The sequence below is a fragment of the Trachypithecus francoisi genome, unplaced genomic scaffold (genome assembly GCF_009764315.1).
Source record: "Trachypithecus francoisi isolate TF-2019V2 unplaced genomic scaffold, Tfra_2.0 Lachesis_group11, whole genome shotgun sequence".
NCBI lineage: Eukaryota > Metazoa > Chordata > Mammalia > Primates > Cercopithecidae > Trachypithecus > Trachypithecus francoisi.
In genome coordinates this window covers 22,269,863-22,289,717 of record NW_022681456.1, presented here as the reverse complement: position 1 = coordinate 22,289,717, position 19,855 = coordinate 22,269,863, and the positions used below count along the sequence as shown (strand labels likewise).

Here is a 19,855-nt window from a genome sequence, read left to right as displayed (position 1 = left end):
AGCCTCAACCTCCTGGGCTCAAGCGATCCTCCCACCTCAGCCTCCTGGGTAGCTGAGACCACAGGTGCACACCACTATGCCTGGCTATTTATTTTTTGTAGAGATTGGATCTCACTATGTTGCCTAGGCTGGTCTCAAACTTTTGGGCTCAAGTGATCCTCCTGCCTCAGCCTCTCAAAGTGCAGGCATCACAGGGATGAGCCACCACACGTGGCCCTATTTGTTTCTTACATTGGGAATCTTCCAGCCATAATAGACCTGAATGCTTCAACCATGACTGTGGTCACTCAAAATCAAGGGTCAACTCACATCCAGGCCTGGGCCCCAGACAGGGTCAGAAGTCAGTATCACTCCCCTAGTTTGCTAGGGAAGAAGTACAGACAACTTCTACTTTATCTGAAACTAGAAATCACTCTCTTAGGATTGGTAGGTGTGATTACTGTTGAAGGAGCTATGTTCCTACCATGTGTCAGGCCACTTCCTTCTTGTCACTGTCACTGGCAGGAGAGGCATTCCGATGGCATCCTAAGGGAAGGATGTCATGGAAGCAAGGCCCTCTAAATGCTTGAGCTCTTTGGAAGAGAGGGCTGTGGTCATCCAGGTAACATTCCAGTAAAACATGGTCCTTAATAGAAACAGTTTTGAGTGGCTGCAAAGGTCTACCTTAAATAAAGAGTCACCAAGATTCAATAATGACTGCAAGGCTGTCACTAGCTCATCTGCTTTTGCCTTCCTTACTCAAGGCACTATCTGTCAGAGAAATGTCATGACCAAATACACAACCTCCTGTTTATTGGAACACGGCCTCTGGATGGATTTCCATCTGTAGGGTGTGCGGCCATGAGGTTATCTGTAGCCACCCAGGCTGCAAAGAAGATGGAGTTGGATAAATGGGGCAGCCACACAGCTAACAGACAAGGTGGGGACAGAGGCAGTACTCGGGGGAGAGAGATGAGGGCACGGACCACTCTGCAAAGACTGAGCCCAGGGCACAGCAGCCAGCCCCCTCCTAGTCCTTCTCTTCTCCGTGGGTGATGATGTGCACCAGGTTCTTGTAGTTCAAGTTGCCAGTCACGTCAGGGGGGAAGGCGGCGAACATCTGGTCAATCTGCAATGAGCCAGCAAGACATGCTGAGGATGAGGGGAGGGGAACTGAGACAGAGGGTGGGGGGTTGTGGGCGGGGCCTGAGTGGACGGGTAGCTGGGGTGGGGGATGGGAACATGGGCCACTCAGAGGGTCCTCCAGAGAAGGACTTCCCCAGCTGCTGCAGGGCCCCCTCACCCAAGGTCATGCCCTTTCTGGGGCAGCCCACAGCCAGTGGATGCGATTGGTGTGGGGGTATAAAGGCACAGCCATCTCACCCAACTTGGTGCCTCCCAGGAGAGCTAGTGAATGAGCTCCCGCCCTGGGGAGTCAGCGGTGCTGATCTTTGGGCCTGAATCTTGGCTCAACTTCTTCCTTCATGCACTTTTCCTTCCTTGCCCTTCCCTGTTCTTCCCTGACCTCAGGGGCCCTCCCAAGTAAACATCATGCAGAGATGTCCCTGGAAACCCAGCCTTCAACCAGGATCACAAACTCAAGAGTTCCAAGGGGCCAGGCAGGTGATTTAAGGGAGCAGGATAGGTCCTGTGGCTAAATGGAGACACATGGCAATCTAAAAAGGTGACATGAAGGTGGCCACAGGAACCAGGGTGTCAGAAATCTAGATTTTTGTTTTTACACAAACTTTCCCCATTTAAAAAGCATTGGCTAGTTATTTTTTTAAAACTATACTGGCTATTCATAGCCAGCACTTGTATTGCCCTTGCCACAAGTTCACACTTTCCCCACATTAACGTGTCAAATCCTTGCAGTCTCCTATGAGGTAGCTTCTATTATCATTCCCACTTTACAGATGAGGAAATTGAGGTGCAGTGAGGTTAAGGAGCTTGTTCAAAGCCCACAGCAGGTGGAAGGTGAAGGCAGCCCTTTTAGCTGCTTGAATTTTTGGGGAGGGGAAATCTACATACAATTTTTAGTAAAATGTGGAACTTGATGGAGAGAGGCCTGTGAGGCTATGAGGGGGCATTTAAAATCACTCATTAAGGTTCACTAATAAGGTTGACGGCACCATTGCTTGCTCATACAGAAGTTTTGACAAATTAGCAAAAATGCCCCTTCTACCAAACTCACTACCGCATCTGCCAGGAAAAGGTCACTGAGTTAAAAAAAAATTATTACCAGACAGTTTACTGCCAGTTCTGGAAAGCTGTTGCAACAAATACACAGTCTGTGAGTTGTTCAGTGCACAACTCACATGACAGTATGTGGCAGCCCTTCACGCCACAATAATTTCATGTTCTAAGCAGGTCTCTATGCATCGTGAGGAAGGCAGAACCTGCAGTCACATAGACCTAGGTTTGAATCCAGGTCCTGGCATTTACTATTAGTTTTGTTATCTTATTTTATTTTATTTTTGAGATGGAGTCTTGCTCTCTTGCCCAGACTGGAGTGCAGTGGCATGATCTCGGTTCACTGCAACCTCTGCCTCCCTGGTTCAAGCGATTCTCGTGCTGTGCCTCAGCCTCCTGAGTGACTGGAAATACAGGCGTCCACCACCATGCCCAGCTAATTTTTGTATTTTTAGTAGAGGCAGGGTTTCATCATGTTGGCCAGGCTGGTCTCAAACTCCTGGCCTCAAGTGATCCTCCTGCCTCGGCCTCCCAAAGTGCTGGGATTACAGGTGTGATTGTTGTTATTTTAAAGTGACTTTACTTCCCTGGGTCTCAGTTTGCCCATCTGTAAAATGGGAGTTATGCTAGTCCCTACCTCATAGGGTGGCAGAGAATGAAATGAGTCCAGGGCTCGGAAGACGATAGCTGGTTCCCTGTCAGTGTGGGGTCAGGGGTGCTTTAGACAAGAGGGGGAGATGGAGCCCCCCAGAGGGAGAACCCAGGAACTGGGGTACAGGGAGTGCTTGAAGGACCCCATTACCTCGTCCTTGGAAAACCTCTCCGCCTGCGTGGTCAGCATGTCCCGAACGCTGCAGAGAGAGGAAAGCAGGTGTTGATGTCAGTTGTGCGTGTGTAGTGGGGCAGGGGGGCAAGCAGGGAACCCCCCTACTCCCCACAGACCCCACTCACTAATCAGCCTTCAACACCCCTTTGCCTTCAGGGTCAAACACTTTGAATGCGTTGAGTATGGTTTCCTCAGGGTCCGCTCCTGAAACGGAACACAGGGGTTACATGTACTGGGGGTGGCTGGGAACCACTGGCACCCCAGGCAGCTGGGCCGAAGTTCCCCCGGAGATGAAGGGGCCAGAGCAAGGCTGCTTTGCATGGAGGAAAAATACCCTGCCTTCATCTGATCACTGAGCCTCTGTATTTTGAAAGAGAAGGCTGAGAACCCAAGGCCAAACATCATCTAGATTCGAAAGCCTGGGATTCGAATCTTAACTCTGGCCCTTGCTAGCTGTGTGGCCTCAGACAAGTGACTTTCTGTCTCTTAGTCTCAGTTCCCCATCTGTAAACTGAGGATAAGAATAGAGCGTACCTCCTAGTTGCTATTAAGTGGGGTAATGCGTATAAAGTGGTTAGCATGAGGTCTGACTTAGGTTAAGTCCTGGAGCAATGTTAGTTGCTGTGTTTTGTTTTGAGACAGAGTTTCACTTTGTTACCCAAGTTGGAGTGCAGTGGCACAATCTCAGCCCACTGCAACTTCCGCCATCCCGGTTCAAGGGATTCTCCTGCCTCAGCCTCCTGAGTACCTGGGACCACAGGTGTACACCACCATGCCCGCTAATTTTTTGTGTGTTTTTAGTAGAGATGGGGTTTCACCATGTTGGCCAGGCTGGTCTTGAACTCCTGGCCTCAAGTGATCAACCCACTTCGGCCTCTGAAAGTGCTGGGATTACAGGCATCAGCCACTGCACCCAGCCAAGTTGCTGTTTTCATTATTTTTTTCCAATGGTGCTTTATCTCTTTTAAAGTTAACCATCTTCTGCCAGCCCCCCAAAGAAACATAGAGACACACACACACGACCTTACCCTTAAGTTTCTCCCCAAACATTGTGAGGAACACAGTAAAGTTAATTGGACCCGGAGCCTCCTTGATCATTTCATCAATTTCTTCATTTTTCACGTTCACACGCCCTAGGGTGATAAACACACACTCAGGGACTCGGAGCTGGGGGAGAAAGAGCCATTAGGACACTGCCGTTGGCTCCTGGGATTCCACTTCAAGAAATCTAGTCTAGAAATAATCGGAGATGGGGAGGATGGAGGCAAAGATCTTATGTGAGAAGATGTTCTTTATAGTGCTATTTATAATAACCAAATGACTGGAAGCAACCCTAACATCTGATGTGGGAAGGGGTTCATTATTTATTTATTTTTCTTTGAGACAGGGTCTGGCTCTGTCACCCAGGCTGGAGTGCAGTGGTACAATCTCGACTCACTGTAACCTCCGTCTCCCAGGTTCAAGCGATTTTCGTGCCGCAGCCTCCCAAGTAGCTGGGATTGCAGGTGCATGCCACCGTGCCTGGCTAATTTTTGTAGTTTTTGGAGAGACAGGGTTTTGTCATGTTGCCCAGGCAGGTCTTGAAGTGCTGGGCTCAAGTGATCTTCCAGCCTCCGCCTCCCAAACTGCTGGGATTACAGGTGTGAGCCACCATGCCAGCCGGTTCGTTATATTTAAAACAGTGTCTTCAGAACCTGGAACATTTGATGCAGATATTTTCAATTTTCACTCAAATGGGAAAGGCTCGTATTGTAAATTAGCCCTTCACAGTTGGAGGCAGGAGAGACAGATCAGGATCACGTGAGGGAATTTTTTCAAGTTAAACCTGCTGTAACCCACAGCCTTAGAGGTTCTGATTTACCTGCTCTAGTCCTGCCACAAGCCTACCTTTGTGCAAACAAGAAAAATCTGTCACTTTTTAAACCAATGTATGTTTTAAGTATAAAAAGCTACACTCACTACAAATGTGAATAGCTCCCTGTAGAATTGTGCAGTGCACTGTCTGCACAGCTGTGTATGGTTGCCCTGAGTTTTAAGGTCAGGAGTAAGTGGTGGTGGTGGGTAGCAGATTAGACATGTATATTTTGAAGAAACTCCATGTACTCGTGCTCACACTGTTGAGATGATACATTTAGAAGATGAATTCAAAAGAGAATGAGTCCAATAATTTAAAAAACTAGAACCCAAACCTAACAGACATGTCTAGAAAGACTTAGAGGAAAGACACTGGAATGTTCACAGTGGAATATGACCTTCTGGGTGATGTCATTTTCTCCTTTATACTTTTCTGCATTTTCCCCCATTTTCTGTTGTCAGCTGACATTGCATTCAAAATCACACAAAAAAGTTATTTCAAGAGAAAAAAGATACCTGAAGACACTCAAAGACGAGACACTTCTTTCCCATCCCCTGAAATTTGTCTTAAAGAACAGTTGTGGTGGAGTTGTTTCTTTGGGAAATGACACCATCTTGGGCTTTTCTGATGGTCCCACCTCGTGCTCCTCATGGATGTGAGATAAAGAGACCCTCCCGCAGGGCTAGAGGGGGCGACATACCAAGGGCAGCAAAGGTGTCTCTCAGATCGTTCTTGTCGATGAAGCCATCCCTGTTCTGGTCCATGATAGTGAAGGCCTGTGGAAGGGAAGTGATTGGCAGCTCAGCCTGGGAGAAACTGGCAGAGTTGACCAAGAGGTTGGGCCAAGGACTTGGCAGGAGTGGATTCTGGGATCTTCAAAGATCATTGCAGGACCTCAGATCAAAAGTCAACAATTGAAGATAATCCAACAATTTCTTCAAAATGTTAGGCCTCGTGTTATCATATGACCCAGACATTCCACTGCTCGATATATACCCAAGAGAATTGAAAACATGTCCACATAAAAGCCTGTACACAAGGCTGGGCATGGTGGCTCATGCCTGTAATCCCAGCACTTTGGGAGGCCTAGGCTGGTGGGTCACTTGAGGTCGGGAGTTCAAGACCAGCCTGGCCAACGTGGTGAAACCCCATCTCCATGAAAAATAGAAAAATTAGCCAGGCATGGTGGCACATGCCTGTAATCCTAGCTACTCGGGAGGCTGAGGCAGGAGAATTGCTTGAACCCGGGAGGCGGGGCTTGCAGTGAGCTGAGATCATGCCACTGAACTCCAACCTGGATGACAGAGCAAGACTCCATCTTGGAAAACAAAAACAAAAACAACCTGAACACAAATGTGTATAACAGCATTGTTCACAGTAGCCCAAAACTGAAAACAACCTACATGTCCATCAGCTGATGAATGGATAAACCAAATGTGGTCTGTCCATACAATGGAATATTATTCAGCCGTAAAAAGGAAGGAAATTCCTACAAAGATTACAGCATGGATGAGCCTTAAAACATATGTGAAAGAAGTCTGACACAAATACCATGTATTGTACGATTCAATTTCTATGAAATGTCCAGAACAGGAAATTCATGGAGACAGAAAATGGATTAGTGGTTGCCAGGGGCTGGTGGGAGAGGGAGGAGCAGGAAGTGACTGCTAATGGGTATGAGGTTTCTTTCTGGGGTGATGGAAATATTCTGAAAGTAGGTAGTGGTGATGGTTGCACAACTTTGTGAGTATACTACAAACCACAAAACAGCACACTTAAAAGATGAATTTTATGGTATGCAAATTATACCTCTATAAAGCTATTTATGAGAAAGAGTCTTGCTATGTCGCCCAGGCTGCAATGCAATCTGGTGCGATCTCGACTCACTGCAACCTCCACCTCCCGGGTTCAAGTGATTCTCCTGCCTCAGCCACCCGAGTAACTGGGACTGTAGACACGCACCACCAATGCCCAGCTTATTTTTGTTTAGTAGAGTCAGGGTTTCACCATGTTGGCCAGGCTGGTCTCAAACTCCTGATCTCAAGTGATCTGCCCACCTCGGCCTCCCAAAGTGCTGGGATTACATGTGTGAGCCACTATGCCTGGCCCATGGTTCCTCATTTGTGAAATACTTGGGCATTTATAAAGTTCTGAGAACCTCCCTGGCCGCCAGCTGACACAGATTACTGGTCCCATTTTACAGACAGGGCAGGCTAGGGAGTAGGGAGGCCGGATGAGACACCAGTTTTTAGCTTTTTAAAAAAATAATAGGCCGGGCGCGGTGGCTCAAGCCTGTAATCCCAGCACTTTGGGAGGCCGAGACGGGCGGATCACGAGGTCAGGAGATCGAGACCATCCTGGCTAACACAGTGAAACCCCGTCTCTACTAAAAATACAAAAAACTAGCCGGGCGAGATGGCGGGCGCCTGTAGTCCCAGCTACTTGGGAGGCTGAGGCAGGAGAATGGCGTGAACCCGGGAGGCGGAGCTTGCAGTGAGCTGAGATCCGGCCACTGCACTCCAGCCCGGGCGACAGAGCGAGACTCCGTCTCAAAAAAAAAAAAAAAAAATAATAGCTTTAGGCCAGGTGCAGTGGCTCATGCCTGTAATCCCAGCACTTTGGAGGCCAAGGCAGAAGGATCACTTGAGGCTGGGAGTTTGAGACCAGCCTGGCTAACACAGTGAAACCCTGTCTCTAGTAAAAATACAAAAAAATTAGCCAGGCATGATGGTGAGTACCTGTAATCCCATTTACTCAGACAAACAAACAAACAAACAAACAAAACCAAATGGGGAATCCTCTCTACGTGTTTTGAGCTCTTTGCATCCCCTGCCCACACTCCCCGCAGCTGATTCCGGAGGTTGGGAAAAGAGGCAGGTGTAGCTTTCTCCCTGGAAGGTGACTATCTCAAGTTCAGATATGACACTTGTCTCAGGAATTTCTCTTTCCCTATGGGACACAGCATTCCTGCAATCTGAATGTTAGTGAGGACAAAAGGTACAACTGTTCATTTCCTGTTTGGAAGCCTCGAATGGTTTCCCCTTTGATATAAAGCACACTAGGGCAGGGTGTAGTGGCTCATGCCTGTAATCCCAGCACTTTGGGAGGTCAAGGCAGGAGAATAGCTTGAGCCCAGGAGTTTGAGACCAGCCTGGGCAACACAGGGGGACTCAATCTTTACAAAAATCACAAAAATTAACTGGGTATGGTGGTGTATACCGGTGGTCCCAGCTACTCAGGAGGCTGAGGTGGGAAGATTGATTAATCTGGGAGGTTGAAGCTGCAGGGAGCCATGGTTGTGCCACTGCACTCCAGGCTGGGTGACAGAGCCAGACTCTGTCACACACACACACACACACACACACACACACAAAAGCAGACTGGTCTCTTTAGCATCATTTTAGCATAGTTCCCTCTGGACAGCCAGGTAGTAATGTGGATGAGTCAGTGTGAGCCCTCACGACTGCTGGAAAATGAATTCTGAGCCTGTCCTTCCAAGCCTGTGTGCAGTTTGGTCTAATTGGTATTTGGGTTCTCTTCATGAGGTCCATTGCCATCGAATGCTATGGGGTTTCAAACGGGACTAGTGGTTAATAATCAAAGACTGTAACATTTCAAACCCAGAAGATACTGCTTTTTACCTCTCAGACTGGCAAAAAAAAATTGGTGACTATTAATACCCAGCGTTGATGGAAATGTGGGGAAAGGCACTCTCTTCTTGAGGCTGCTGGGCATAGGAATTAGTGCTGTGATTTTGGGGGGCAATTTGGACCAGCAGTACTGCCTGTTTTTAGTTCTTTTGTTGTTGTTGTTTTAAGTTCCTTTGACCCAGCAGTTCTGCTTTTAGGACTTTACTCCCAAGAAGTAAGCAGAGATACAAGCAAAGAGGTGTTATTTATAATAGTAAAACATTATAAACAAATGTCATATTTAACCATAGGAAAATGGTTTAAATACATGATAGGAAATGTTAATGGTGAATTTCTCAAAGAAAAAAATGCAGGTAGTAATCAGTAGGCACAGAAGATTATAATTTTGTTTAATACACATATACATAGATAACAAAAATGGCTTGAAGGGTATATACCAAAATGCGAACTGATTATCTCTGGGTAATAGAATTGTAGGTAGTTTTTATTTCCTTTTTTGTGCTTTTCTGAAAAATTTTCCCACATTTTTCAACAAGGAATATATTTTACTTTGATAATCAGCGAAGTTATTAAAAACAGTTTCTTTTAAAAATTTACACATCCATTCAGGCTGAATTTGGGATTGTTTGGAGGACAGAGGCGTTTAATGAAAAGTCCCTGCTGGGAATATGGAACAAAAGGAAGATTCTCCCTCACGGGTGGGATTTCCTTCCATGTGGATGATTCAACAGCTGCACCCACCTCCTTAAATTCCTGGATTTGGGTCTGTTCGAACATGGAGAACACGTTGGAGTTAGCGCCCTCGGCTCTCTTCTTTGCTTTCTTAGGTGCCTGGGGGGAAAAAGCATCGATTAAAAGAGTGAGAGGCTGGGAGTCAAAAAACTAGGTCAGGCCCCTTCTCTGGGTGAGTTCATCTCTGTTGCAGGGCTCAGCTGCCCATCTGTGAAATGCGGGTACAGCGTCCACACTCAGGTCTCAAAACAGTGACGCTGGAGGGAGCAAAGGACACGACATAAAGTTTCTCCAGAGCCCTGGTCCCAGGGGATCATAAGCGTTTGTGCATCTTGTAGTGGCTCCTTCATTAACTAGGAGAAGCCACAGGTGTGTCCCTGGGGATGGAGGCCACACCTACAGATCGTCCCTGCAGGATCCAGCCGCTTTTGTTCCGATGCATTTCACAAAAAGCTCAGTAATGCCCAGAAGGAGAATTGATTGGAGGGAAAGAAAAGTCAGGCTCACTAAGCCATGATGAATGCCAAGATGAAATGAAACTTCAAGGTGTTAAAACCCAACTGCGCCCCACACCCCACAATTTTCCCTTGATCCAAACAGCAGCAAAACCTCCTCTCTGAATGCCCTGTCCTTGCACCACGTCAACAGGGCAGAGAAGAGCGAGTTGACCTTTCTTCCCCACCCCCCTTCTCTCTGACTTTCAATAACAGCAAATGCTTCAATACTCTACGTATGTATTATTATTTAATTCTCATAACCGCTCTGTCAAGTGGATACTATTATTATCATCCTCATTTTACAGGGGAGGCAACTGAGACTCAGAGAGGTTTGGTCACTTGCCCAAGATCGCACAGCCACACACACACAAAAGGCAGAGCTGGAGTTGAACTTGGGTGTTGAACTTGGAGAGCTGAACTTGGGCATTCTGACTCCAGAGTTCCTGCCCCTAACCACTCTCCATCCTGCGCTGACCCTGATTTGGGAGCTGCCCACTTCAGGAGGGGGACACGCAACCCAATAGCACAGGAAGAAAGGTTTTAAATTTGCAAGTTCAAAAGGTGAAAACAAAAACATTCTTTTTCCCAGCTGCCTGAACAAGAGAAAAGAATTACAATTTGATCCTTAAAAGCGTTCAATCCCATTTTGCAAGCCCTGGGAGTTATTGATTCCTTGAGAGGTCAGTAGACAAGCCATAAAAAAGCCAACTCTCTTATTTTGTGTTTGTGAGTCCCCAGGAGCTGCTGTTATTTGTGGCCTATCGGGGCATTGATTGGGGTTCCTCTGTGCGCACAGTCAGCGGGGCTTTTTCCACAAGGGGCTGGAGGCTTTGAGAGCCGCCTTCCTGTGCCTCTGCCCTGGTCCCTTGCTTGTAGTGGCTTCCCCTCCTCGCCCACCCGGCATCATCACCTCCTGGAGCCCTTGTACTCACCATGGTGGAAGGGACCCAGCACTGCCTCCTGAGAAGAATTCCACACTCCGCCCAGCTCTCCGCAGCCCGGGAACAATAAATACTTCCTCCCCATGTTTAAAAATAACCCTATGACCGCTTTTGGCAGTCATAGGTGAGGCGGGCACCACCTAAGGCCCCCCCACCCCATGCCGTTCTTCTGAAGTAAGGGTGGCTCACTCGCCACTGGGTGACACGTGAGCCCCCAAAAAGGCATTCAAGGTTAAAGAGGCAGTAGCTGGGTCATGGTCACGGGGAGAGATGCTGCGCTCTCTGCAGTACTTGGGCCGGGGACACTTGTGCTTGTCAATTTTGAGAAAGAAAATGGCAGGGAGAGGAGACTGCTAAAATGCTCTGTTTTATCAGCCTGGATCTGGCCTCAGGGCCTTTGCACCTGTGTGCCTTCTACCTGGAATGCCTTTCCGTCAGTCATTGCACGGCTCCTTCCTTCACCTCCTTCATTGCATCTTTGCTCAGATGTCATCTCCTGAGTGACGCCTCCCCATCCACCCTATTTAAAATAACCATGAAGGCTGGCACTGTGGCTCATGCCTGAAATCCCGGCACTGTGGGAGGCTGAGGTGGGAGGATCACTTGAGCCCAGGAGTTTGAGAGCAGCCTGGGTAACATAGGGAGATGCCTGTCTCTACAAAAACAAACTAACAAAAACCCAAAAAAAACCCCACAAAAACAAAACAAACAAACAAAAAAAACCAATTAGCTGCGCATGGTGGTGCATGCCTATAGTCTCAGCTATTCAGGAGGCTGGTACAGGAGGATCACTTGGGTCCAGGAGGTTGAGGCTGTGCTGAGCCACAATCACACCACTGCACTCCAGCCTGGGTGACAGAGCAAGACCCTGTCTCAAAACAAATAACACAGCCACGCACCTGCTGCCCTCAGATCTCCCTTCTCGGCTTTGTTTCTCTGCACAGCGTGAGGCGGTCCTGAACACTGCCTGCAGTGCACTCACTCATTTTGTTTGGTGCCTGTGGAGCGTCAGCTCAGAGGGCAGGGATCACTTCAGTTTCCCTCACCACTGACTGTCTCCCCAGCTCCCAGCTTGTGACGCACACAGCAGCAGCTCAAAAATGAGTTTTTGTTGACTGAAGAAATGACAAATCTCATTGACTGAGCGCTGGCACGTGCCGGACACCATGTGCTCATGGCTCCCATACACAATTTTCCAGCCACCCTAGAGGGTGGAGACCACCTAATCATCCATGCCCCCATTTTACTAATGAGGAAACAAAAGCTCAGAGAGGCAAAGTGAGCTGCTCAGGGTCACACAGTGATGGAGCTGGGCATGGACCCCTTTGGAGGCCCCTTTGTCTCCCGAGTCCAGGCTCTTTGAGGGCCTTGAAAACAGCAGCTGCTCTCAGAATGCAAGATGTTGTTATATAATACTTTTACTCAAGACAGCTTTCCTGCTGGGTGCAGTGGCTTATACCTGAAATACCAGCACTTTGAGAGGCTGAGGTGGGTGAATCTCTTGAGTCACGAGTTCAAGACCACCCTGGCCAACATGATGAAACTGTCTCTACTAAAAATACAAAAAGTAGCCAGGTGTGGTGGCGTGGGCCTGTAGTCCCAGCTACTCAGGAGACTGAGGCAGGAGAATCTCTTGAAGCTGAGAGGCAGAGGTTGCAGTGAGCCGAGATCGTACCATTGCACTCCAGTCCTCCAGTCTGTCTCAAAAAACAAAACAAAAAACAAAAAAAACAAAAAAGACGGGCATGGTGGCTCAGACCTATAATCCTAGCACTTTGGGAGGCCAAGGCGGGTGGATTACCTGAGGTCAGGAGTTCAAGACCAGTCTGGCCAACATGACAAAACCCTGTCTCTACTAAAAACACAAAAATTAGCTGGGCGGGGTGGTGCTTGCCTGTAATTCCAGCTACTTGGAAGGCTGACGCAGGAGGATTGCTTGAACCCAGGAGGCGGAGGTTGCAGTGAGCCAAGATCGCACCATTGCACTCCAGCCTGGGTGACAGAGCGAGACTCCATCTCAAATATAAGAACAAAAAAAAACCCAAACCAAACCAAAACAACAAAAGATGGCCATCCTCCTATGCCCTTAAAGACAGCCTTGGGATTCAGGGAGCAAGAACTCGGGGCTTGGAATCATTGTGGTTATTTAGTGGCTGTGGGTGGCAGGACTGAGTGCCAGAGGCCACACCTCTAAGAAGGAGAATGTCCCTCTGCCCTCCCAGTGGTGTGGACACAGGGCTGATGGTTGAACCAGCATTCTTTCCCCTTAATGGAGCCCGGTGCAAAGCAACAAATTTCCCGCCCTTGAGGTGCATAAGTGTGAGGGGAAGATGGACAAAGAGAAAGTAAACAAATGCACAACCCAGACAGTTCCAGGCAGTGACGGATCTCATGCAGGGATGAGACAGAGTGACGGATCTCATGCAGGGATGAGACAGAGGCATGGCAGTGGCCAGGTGAGAGCCGCAGATGGGGACACAGGTGGGCTCCTCCAAGCAGAGTCTGCAAAGGGGGCTCCAGGCAGCAGGGACAGCACGTGCCTCAAGGCAGGGAGAATCTGGAGCTTTGAGGAACAGAAGTCCCCTTGGGGCTGGAGTTTTCCAGAACATAAAAAAAAAAAAATCAGTTTTCTTATTAGGTTTTCCGGAGGGTAAAAGGAGGTGACACCTGGTAAATGGTAGCTATCACTCACTCCCCTTCTCAGGTGGAAAAAAAATCTCAATTTTGGGGCACACAAACCCAAGGACCATTTACGGCTGTGACAAAAAAAAGGTGTGGGTTTTTTTTCTTCTCTGCAGTCATACATGGGTTAGAATTACCCAGGAAACTCTTCTAACAGAGTCTTTAATAACAAAAGATGTGTTCATGTGTGTGTGTAGGCACATGCGTGCACAGACAAAAACATGTCTGCACATGCATAGAGGCACACAGACACATGCACGCATACGCATCCACATATGTATAGCGCACACATCAAGAGGAGCTTTTCTGTCCAAGGTTCTCTGACAACACCAGAATAAATGTTTCCCTAGCTAATAGCACACCATGGATTTTCGTTAAAACGCTGTGCGAGCAGTCAGTAGCTCTAACTGGCCAAGTGAAAAGGTTGTTGCAGCCACAGAAGATGTGGAGAGTGTATGATGGGGGTGGGAAGCCCCGGGGTGGGGATTAGGATGGGCTGAGCCTCCAGAGGCGAGTGGGGGTGTGTGTTCCTGAGGGACGCCTGTACAGCCAGGCCTCCAAAAGGAGTACTAGGGGAATAATTCTGGCTGGATAGCAAGAGGGGTTGTCAAACAGGGCACTCACTCTCTCGGGCCTGTTTCCTCACCTGGAAAATGGAGATCACACACCCCCATGAGGCTGCTGGGAGGATTAAGTGAGATTGTGTCTAGGGATTCTGGGAACATGGCAGCCTGAATGGGGCATGGAACCACGTGGCTGCTGGGACGTGGAACTCATGGGCTGTGGATTAGGCCTTGGGGTCTGTTGAGAGAGCCAGAGATCCAAAGTCTCTCTCACCAATGGGTTGTGTTGCCCTGGGGAGCCCACAAGACCAGGGACAAGGCCCTGGGATTGGAGAATCCAGGGAGGACTTGGGTGTTGGTTCTGCGTAGACTTCAGGGGTTCCTTTCAGCATCAGCCTCAAGACCGCAGAGGCTGGGGAGGGAGCGAGTGGGCGGCTGGGGATGCTGTGCCCTCGAGCCTGGGTGGTGGAGGCCTCTTGCTGTGAAGCACAGGCCCACAGGACCTGAGACCCCTGCCTTTTTGCTATCTGTGGGATTCCTACAGCTAATAAGTTTCCAGCAACCAGACCTAAGTCCCACTGAATAGAAAAATAACTGCTCACTTGAGGTATCAGAAGCCAGAGAGAAGTACAGTGGGCTGATCCATCAGAATGGCAACTTCTAGAAGAATCAGAAACCCAAGTGTATTTGTTTCTTATTGCTGCTATAAAAATATTACCGATTTGGTGACTTAAAACAGACAAGGTCTCACTCTGTTGCCCAGGCTGGAGTGCAATGACACGATCATAGCTCACTGCAGCCTTAAACTCCTAGGCTCAAGTGATCCTCCTCACTTGTCCTCCCGAGTAGCTGGGATTATAGTCATGCACCACCACGCTCGGCTAATTAAAAAGGTTTTTTTGGTAGAGACGGGGTCACATTATGTTGCCCAGGCTGGTCTTGAACTCCTGAGCTCAAGCCATCCTCCTGCCTCGGCCTGCCAAGGTGCTGGGATTACAGGCTCAAGCCACCACACCTGGCAACACAATTAATATCTTACAGTCACAAATAGGACTGTGTTCCTTCTGAAGCCTCCTGGGGAGAACCCAATTTTTGCCTTTTCCACCTCAGAGGATTCAGAGGTTGGAGCGATGCGGACCACGAAGTAGGGAATGAGGCACAGACATTCGTTGTGGACCACGAGGTCCCCACATTCCTTGGTTCATGGTCCACATCACTCCAACCTCTGAATCCAACCTCTCTGACTCCTCCGCTTTCATCTTTTTATTTTTGGTCGGGGGGTTGTGGATAAGGTCTCACTCTGTCACCTAGACTAGAGTTCAGTGGCACAATCTCGGCTCACTGCAACCTCCGCCTTCTGGGTTCAAGCGATTCTCCTGCCTCAGCCTCCCAAGTAGCGGGGATTATGGGCACCCGCCACTATGCCCGGCTAATTTTTGTATTTTTTTGGTAGAAATGGGGTTTCACCATGTTGGCCAGGCTGGTCTTGAGCTCCTGAGCTCAAGTGATCTGTCTGCCTCAGCCTCCCAAAGTGCTGGGATTATAGGCGTGAGCCACCGTGCCTGGCCCCATTGACAATTTTAAAAGAAGAGATGAAGAGAGGGAAAATATGTGAGTATTCTTCATAGGTACTCACTGCTTTTAAGTAAGAATGATTTTAACCCCAAATCGAAGAGCATGAATTTACATATAGATATTTATTCGAGCCCCACTATGTGCCAGGAGTGATGTACATCAGTAAAGCTTCATGCAAAGTAAGGGGAGATATATACATATTAAGCTTAAATTCAAGAAAAGTGGAAATTTATGTTCAACTGTATTATGGTACGACAGTCTTCATTTTCGAAAATAGAGCAGTGTATTAATTTCATTATTTGTTAAAGCCCAAGTACTGTTTTGCTCCAAAAAATAAAAATAAAAACAAACCAACAAAAAAACCTTAATTCAAGTGAAACCCAAAATGACTTCCTAGAGCTTTAAGACCTGATTTTCAAACTAAAAATGAAGTGAATGAATTGCAGGAAAGGTTAGTTTTGTTGCAATTTAAATAGTGGCCTAGAAGATGATATCTTGGGAATATCATGAAGCAAAATAACAAAGAAATGCAAATAAAAAACATTCCAGAAACAGAAGCCAAAAGTGAGCAAGTAATACAAGAAAATGTTCTTCAGCACAAAAGAGAACAAAATCTGTGGGATGAAAGAAATCCCAAACTCCAAGCTGGAAGGATAAGGAAAAACACACACGAAGGTACATCCCGGCAAGATTCACAAACTCCAAGGATTAAGAGAATACTTGGCCTACTTCTGAGCAGAAAGAACATAACTCTAGTGGAAAAATCAGGCTGGTGTCGTACTTCTTGGTAACACTGACAAAAAGGAAACAGAGAACAGAGGGCTCGGACACACAGACCCTAAGCCTGACAAGATATTGATCATCTGCCAGATTGAGGACTAGGGGAATATTTAGTTTTGATTGGCCCGACGTGGTAGCTCAGGGCTTTGTGATCGGAGTAGCCAAGGTTTGCATCCAGGCCAGCAATGTGACTTTAGATAAGCTTCTTCTCTCTGAGTCTCAGTTTCCTCCTCTGTAAAGTGTGATTATAATAGTACTCACCTCCTAGGGCTGTTATGAGGATTAAATCAGAGTGTGCATTAAAACACATTTGATCTCTGTGGCTCAAACCTGTAATCCCAACACTGTGGGAGACTGAGGCGAGTGGATCACTTGAGCCCAGGAGTTGGAGACCAGGCTGGGCAACATGGTGAAATCCTGTCTCTACAAAAAAAAATTACAAAGGTTATCTGGGTGTAGTGGTGCACACCTGTATTCCCAGCTACTCGAGAGGCTGAAGTGGCAGAATCACTTGAGCCAGGGAGGTTGAGGCTGTAGTCAGCTGTGTTCACTCCATTGCATTCCAGCCCGGGTGATGGAGCTAGATAGACCCTGTCTCAAAAAAAAAAAGTATGAATAAACAGGTAAAAAATGAATCTGAGCTGTGAGAAGTCAGGATAGAGAAGGGTAGTGATGAGGAGGGAACATTAGGAATGGGATTGCCAAGTTTAACCAAAAAAAAAAAAAAAATTATAGAACATCCATTGAGAGCAGAACTTATGATAAGTAATTAGGGGACATCTTGGGAGAACTGGGAATGTCGCGGATCCTGATCTGGGTGTGTCATGGGCTGCACATTTATGATCTGTGCACTTGTCTCTGTGCATGCTACACGCCACGCCCATACAATTACATTAATATAATGAGAGCAAGCACATTCTTACTATAAAATAGCTGAACATGTTACAGAAGATATTGACTAAAACGTCCGCTTCCTATCATGACAACCAGAGCCTCTCTAAGAGGAACAGGGTTTGCAGTTTCCTGTGAAGCCTTTCAGATGCTACCTTTTATTCTTTGCTTTTAAAATTGAGATCGCAAAGTGCATGTGTCTTAAGTGTCCAGTGAGATGAGTTTCTACACAGGCGCACACTGTGTAACCACCAGCCAGGCCAGGACGCAGAACATTCCAGCCCCAGAGCTTTTCCTAGTGTCCCTTCCCAGCCAACCCTCCTGAAAGTCAGCACCTCTTGGCCTCTAGCCCCGTAGATTAGTTTTGCCATTTCAGAACTTCAGCAGATTCCTTCCAGACATTTTAAAAATAAAAATTGTATTTAAGAATTTATATTAAAAGTGGCAGAGTTTTCCTCTCCCCTGGTCCAGTTTCCCTGATGTTAACACATGTTACATGACCCTAATACATCGGTTACAAGAAGGAAACTGATATTGATGCATTACTATTGACCAAACTCCTGGCTTGATTTGGATTTCACCAGGCTTTCCACTATCCTTGTGCTGTTCCAAAATCTAATCCAGCATATCACATTGCATTTAGGTTTCCCAACTCTCTCTCTCTTTCTCTCTGACACACAAACACACACACACACCCCCACAGACATGCACACACAAATATATACTTTTTTCACAATAATGATGTCATACCATGCAAACAGAGATACACATTTTCACGTCAATGGTATCATAACTCATACACGTGCACATATGCGCCCCAGCCACCTGAATTTTCCCACTCTATGGTGGCCTTGGAGACCTCCTTTGCAGTCCCTACCTCACTGATGGAGGCTGGTGTGGCCTCCCCTCAAGCTCAGCCAGGCCGTGCAACTGGCACATTTAATACACGCCCAGAGCACCAGAGGTGCCAGTGACAACAAAAACCCGACAAACTTTTTTGGGAGAAAGGATATATATATATATATATATACACACTTTTTTTTTTTTTTGATAGAGTCTCGCTTTGTCGCCCAGGCGAGAGTGCAGTGGTGTGATCTCAGCTCACTACAACCTCCATCTCCCAGGTTCAAGTTATTCTCGTGCCTCAGCCTCCTGAGTAGCTCTGATTACAGGCGTGTGCTACCAGGCCCGGCTAATTGGTGTACTTTTAGTAGAGATGGGGTTTCACCATGTTGGCCAGGCTGGTCTCGAACCCTTGACATCAGGTGATCCACCTGCCTCTGCCTCCCAAAGTGCTGGGATTACAGGCGTGAGCCACCATGCCCGGCCAATTAATTTTTTTTTAAGTCAAAATAGCCACCATGGGGAAAAATCCGAACATGGAAGGATGCTCTTCTGCTAACTGGACCATTAAGTACTGTTTTTATCTTTCGTTTGCTGTCAGGTGATGACAGTCAGCATCTTTTCAGTCTTTGGGACATTTAAGGGTTTCAATCCAGCCTTGCTGGAGGCATATTTTAATTCGTTTCTTCTGCAGGGGCTTTTTGCACTTTAGCTCCTGGAATTGAAGTCTAAGCCATTACATCTCATATTGTAAGGGAGAAAGGGAAAGGCTTCTCTACGTGTTTGTCTTATAAAACCCTTCAGTGGATCACATAAGTATGTATGTTAATATCAGTAGCTTACAGAGTTAATCTAGTAATGCATTAATATTTAGGACAGAGCCTGGCACAGGAAAGTGTCACATAAGTGCCCACCATGATTTCCATTGGAAGCAAGTAGCACAGTGGGTTAACTTGCCTTGGGGCGTAAGGCCCCTTTAAAGAGGGCGGTGAAGTCAGCCACCTCTTGATAGAACAAAGGCATACCAGGCCCTGCCAGCCCAAAGCCGGGTGGCTGATGGCTTTTGTCACCAAGTGATAGCCTATCTCCTTGTGTCAGGGCCCCCAGGCGTCAGTGAGAGCCACCAAGTGGGGAGGGTGGCTTCTCTTGCAAGTCAGATGTAGGTGGACCAGGCCTGTGCCCAGCAAAGATGGATCAGTCACATAATGGGGCAACCCCTGTGTACAAAGCACCACTGGGACAAGTAACATCAGCTCTCTGTACCTCAGTTTCCTCATATGTGAAATGGGAACATGTAATAGAAGTCCTTACTTCAAAAAGTTATCATGAGGTTGGAATGAATTAATTACTGCTTCTAAAGTTCTAGAATACTGCTAGGCACGGTGATGTTCAGTGAATGCCAGCTCTTATTCCGGAGCGCTGGCTGGGCACCCATGTCAGTGGAGATGGAGGTAAAAGAAATAACATGTTCCAGCCAGGTGCGGTGGCTCACTCCTGTAATCCCAGCACTTTGGGAGGCCGAGGCAGGCAGATCACGAGGTCAAGAGATTGTGGACCATCCTAGTCAACATGATGAAACCCCATCTCTACTAAAAATACAAAAATTAGCTGGGCATGGTGGTGTGCACCTGTTGTCCCAGTTACTCGGGAGGCTGAGGCAGGAGAATCACTTGAACTTGGGAGGCGGAGGTTGCAGTGAGCCGAGATTGCACCACTGCACTCTAGCCTGGTGACAGATTGAGACTCCATATCAAAAACATTAAAAAAATAAAAATAAAAATAAAGAAAAGAAATAACATGTTCCAATATGAATTCATTTTCTCTCCTCTTCCTCTCCCAAATCCTTTT

General features: G+C 47.3%; 1 protein-coding gene across 2 annotated transcripts; it reads right to left on the bottom strand.

Annotated features, from left to right (window-relative positions):
• Positions 1-767: 767 nt before the first annotated feature.
• Positions 768-11,312, bottom strand: MYL2 (myosin light chain 2). Of its 2 annotated transcripts, XM_033220604.1 has the most exons (9): positions 11,235-11,312; positions 9,245-9,334; positions 8,495-8,496; positions 6,066-6,165; positions 5,554-5,629; positions 4,027-4,131; positions 3,124-3,202; positions 2,975-3,023; positions 770-1,108 (listed from the first exon to the last, which is right to left on the bottom strand). In XM_033220604.1, the coding sequence occupies exons 1-9, from the start codon at positions 11,310-11,312 to the stop codon at positions 1,010-1,012; spliced, it is 678 nt and encodes a 225-aa protein (XP_033076495.1). In that variant the 3' UTR covers positions 770-1,009. The 2 variants fall into 2 exon arrangements, with proteins under 2 accessions (XP_033076496.1, XP_033076495.1); XM_033220605.1 differs by lacking the exons at positions 6,066-6,165; positions 8,495-8,496; positions 11,235-11,312 and adding an exon at positions 10,665-10,855 and having other exon boundaries at positions 768-1,108.
• Positions 11,313-19,855: the final 8,543 nt, after the last annotated feature.

Coding starts and splice junctions, on each gene's coding strand:
- MYL2 (XM_033220604.1), bottom strand. CDS start 11,312: ATGTTACCCAGGCTGCTCTCAAACTCCTGGGCTCAAGTGATCCTCCCA. Junction 9,335..11,234: donor CCACAGTGCCGGGATTTCAG/GCATGAGCCACA, acceptor TTTTCCCCCCAG/GCACCTAAGAAAGCAAAGAA. Junction 3,203..4,026: donor GTTTGGGGAGAAACTTAAGG/GTAAGGTCGTGT, acceptor GTTCCGTTTCAG/GAGCGGACCCTGAGGAAACC.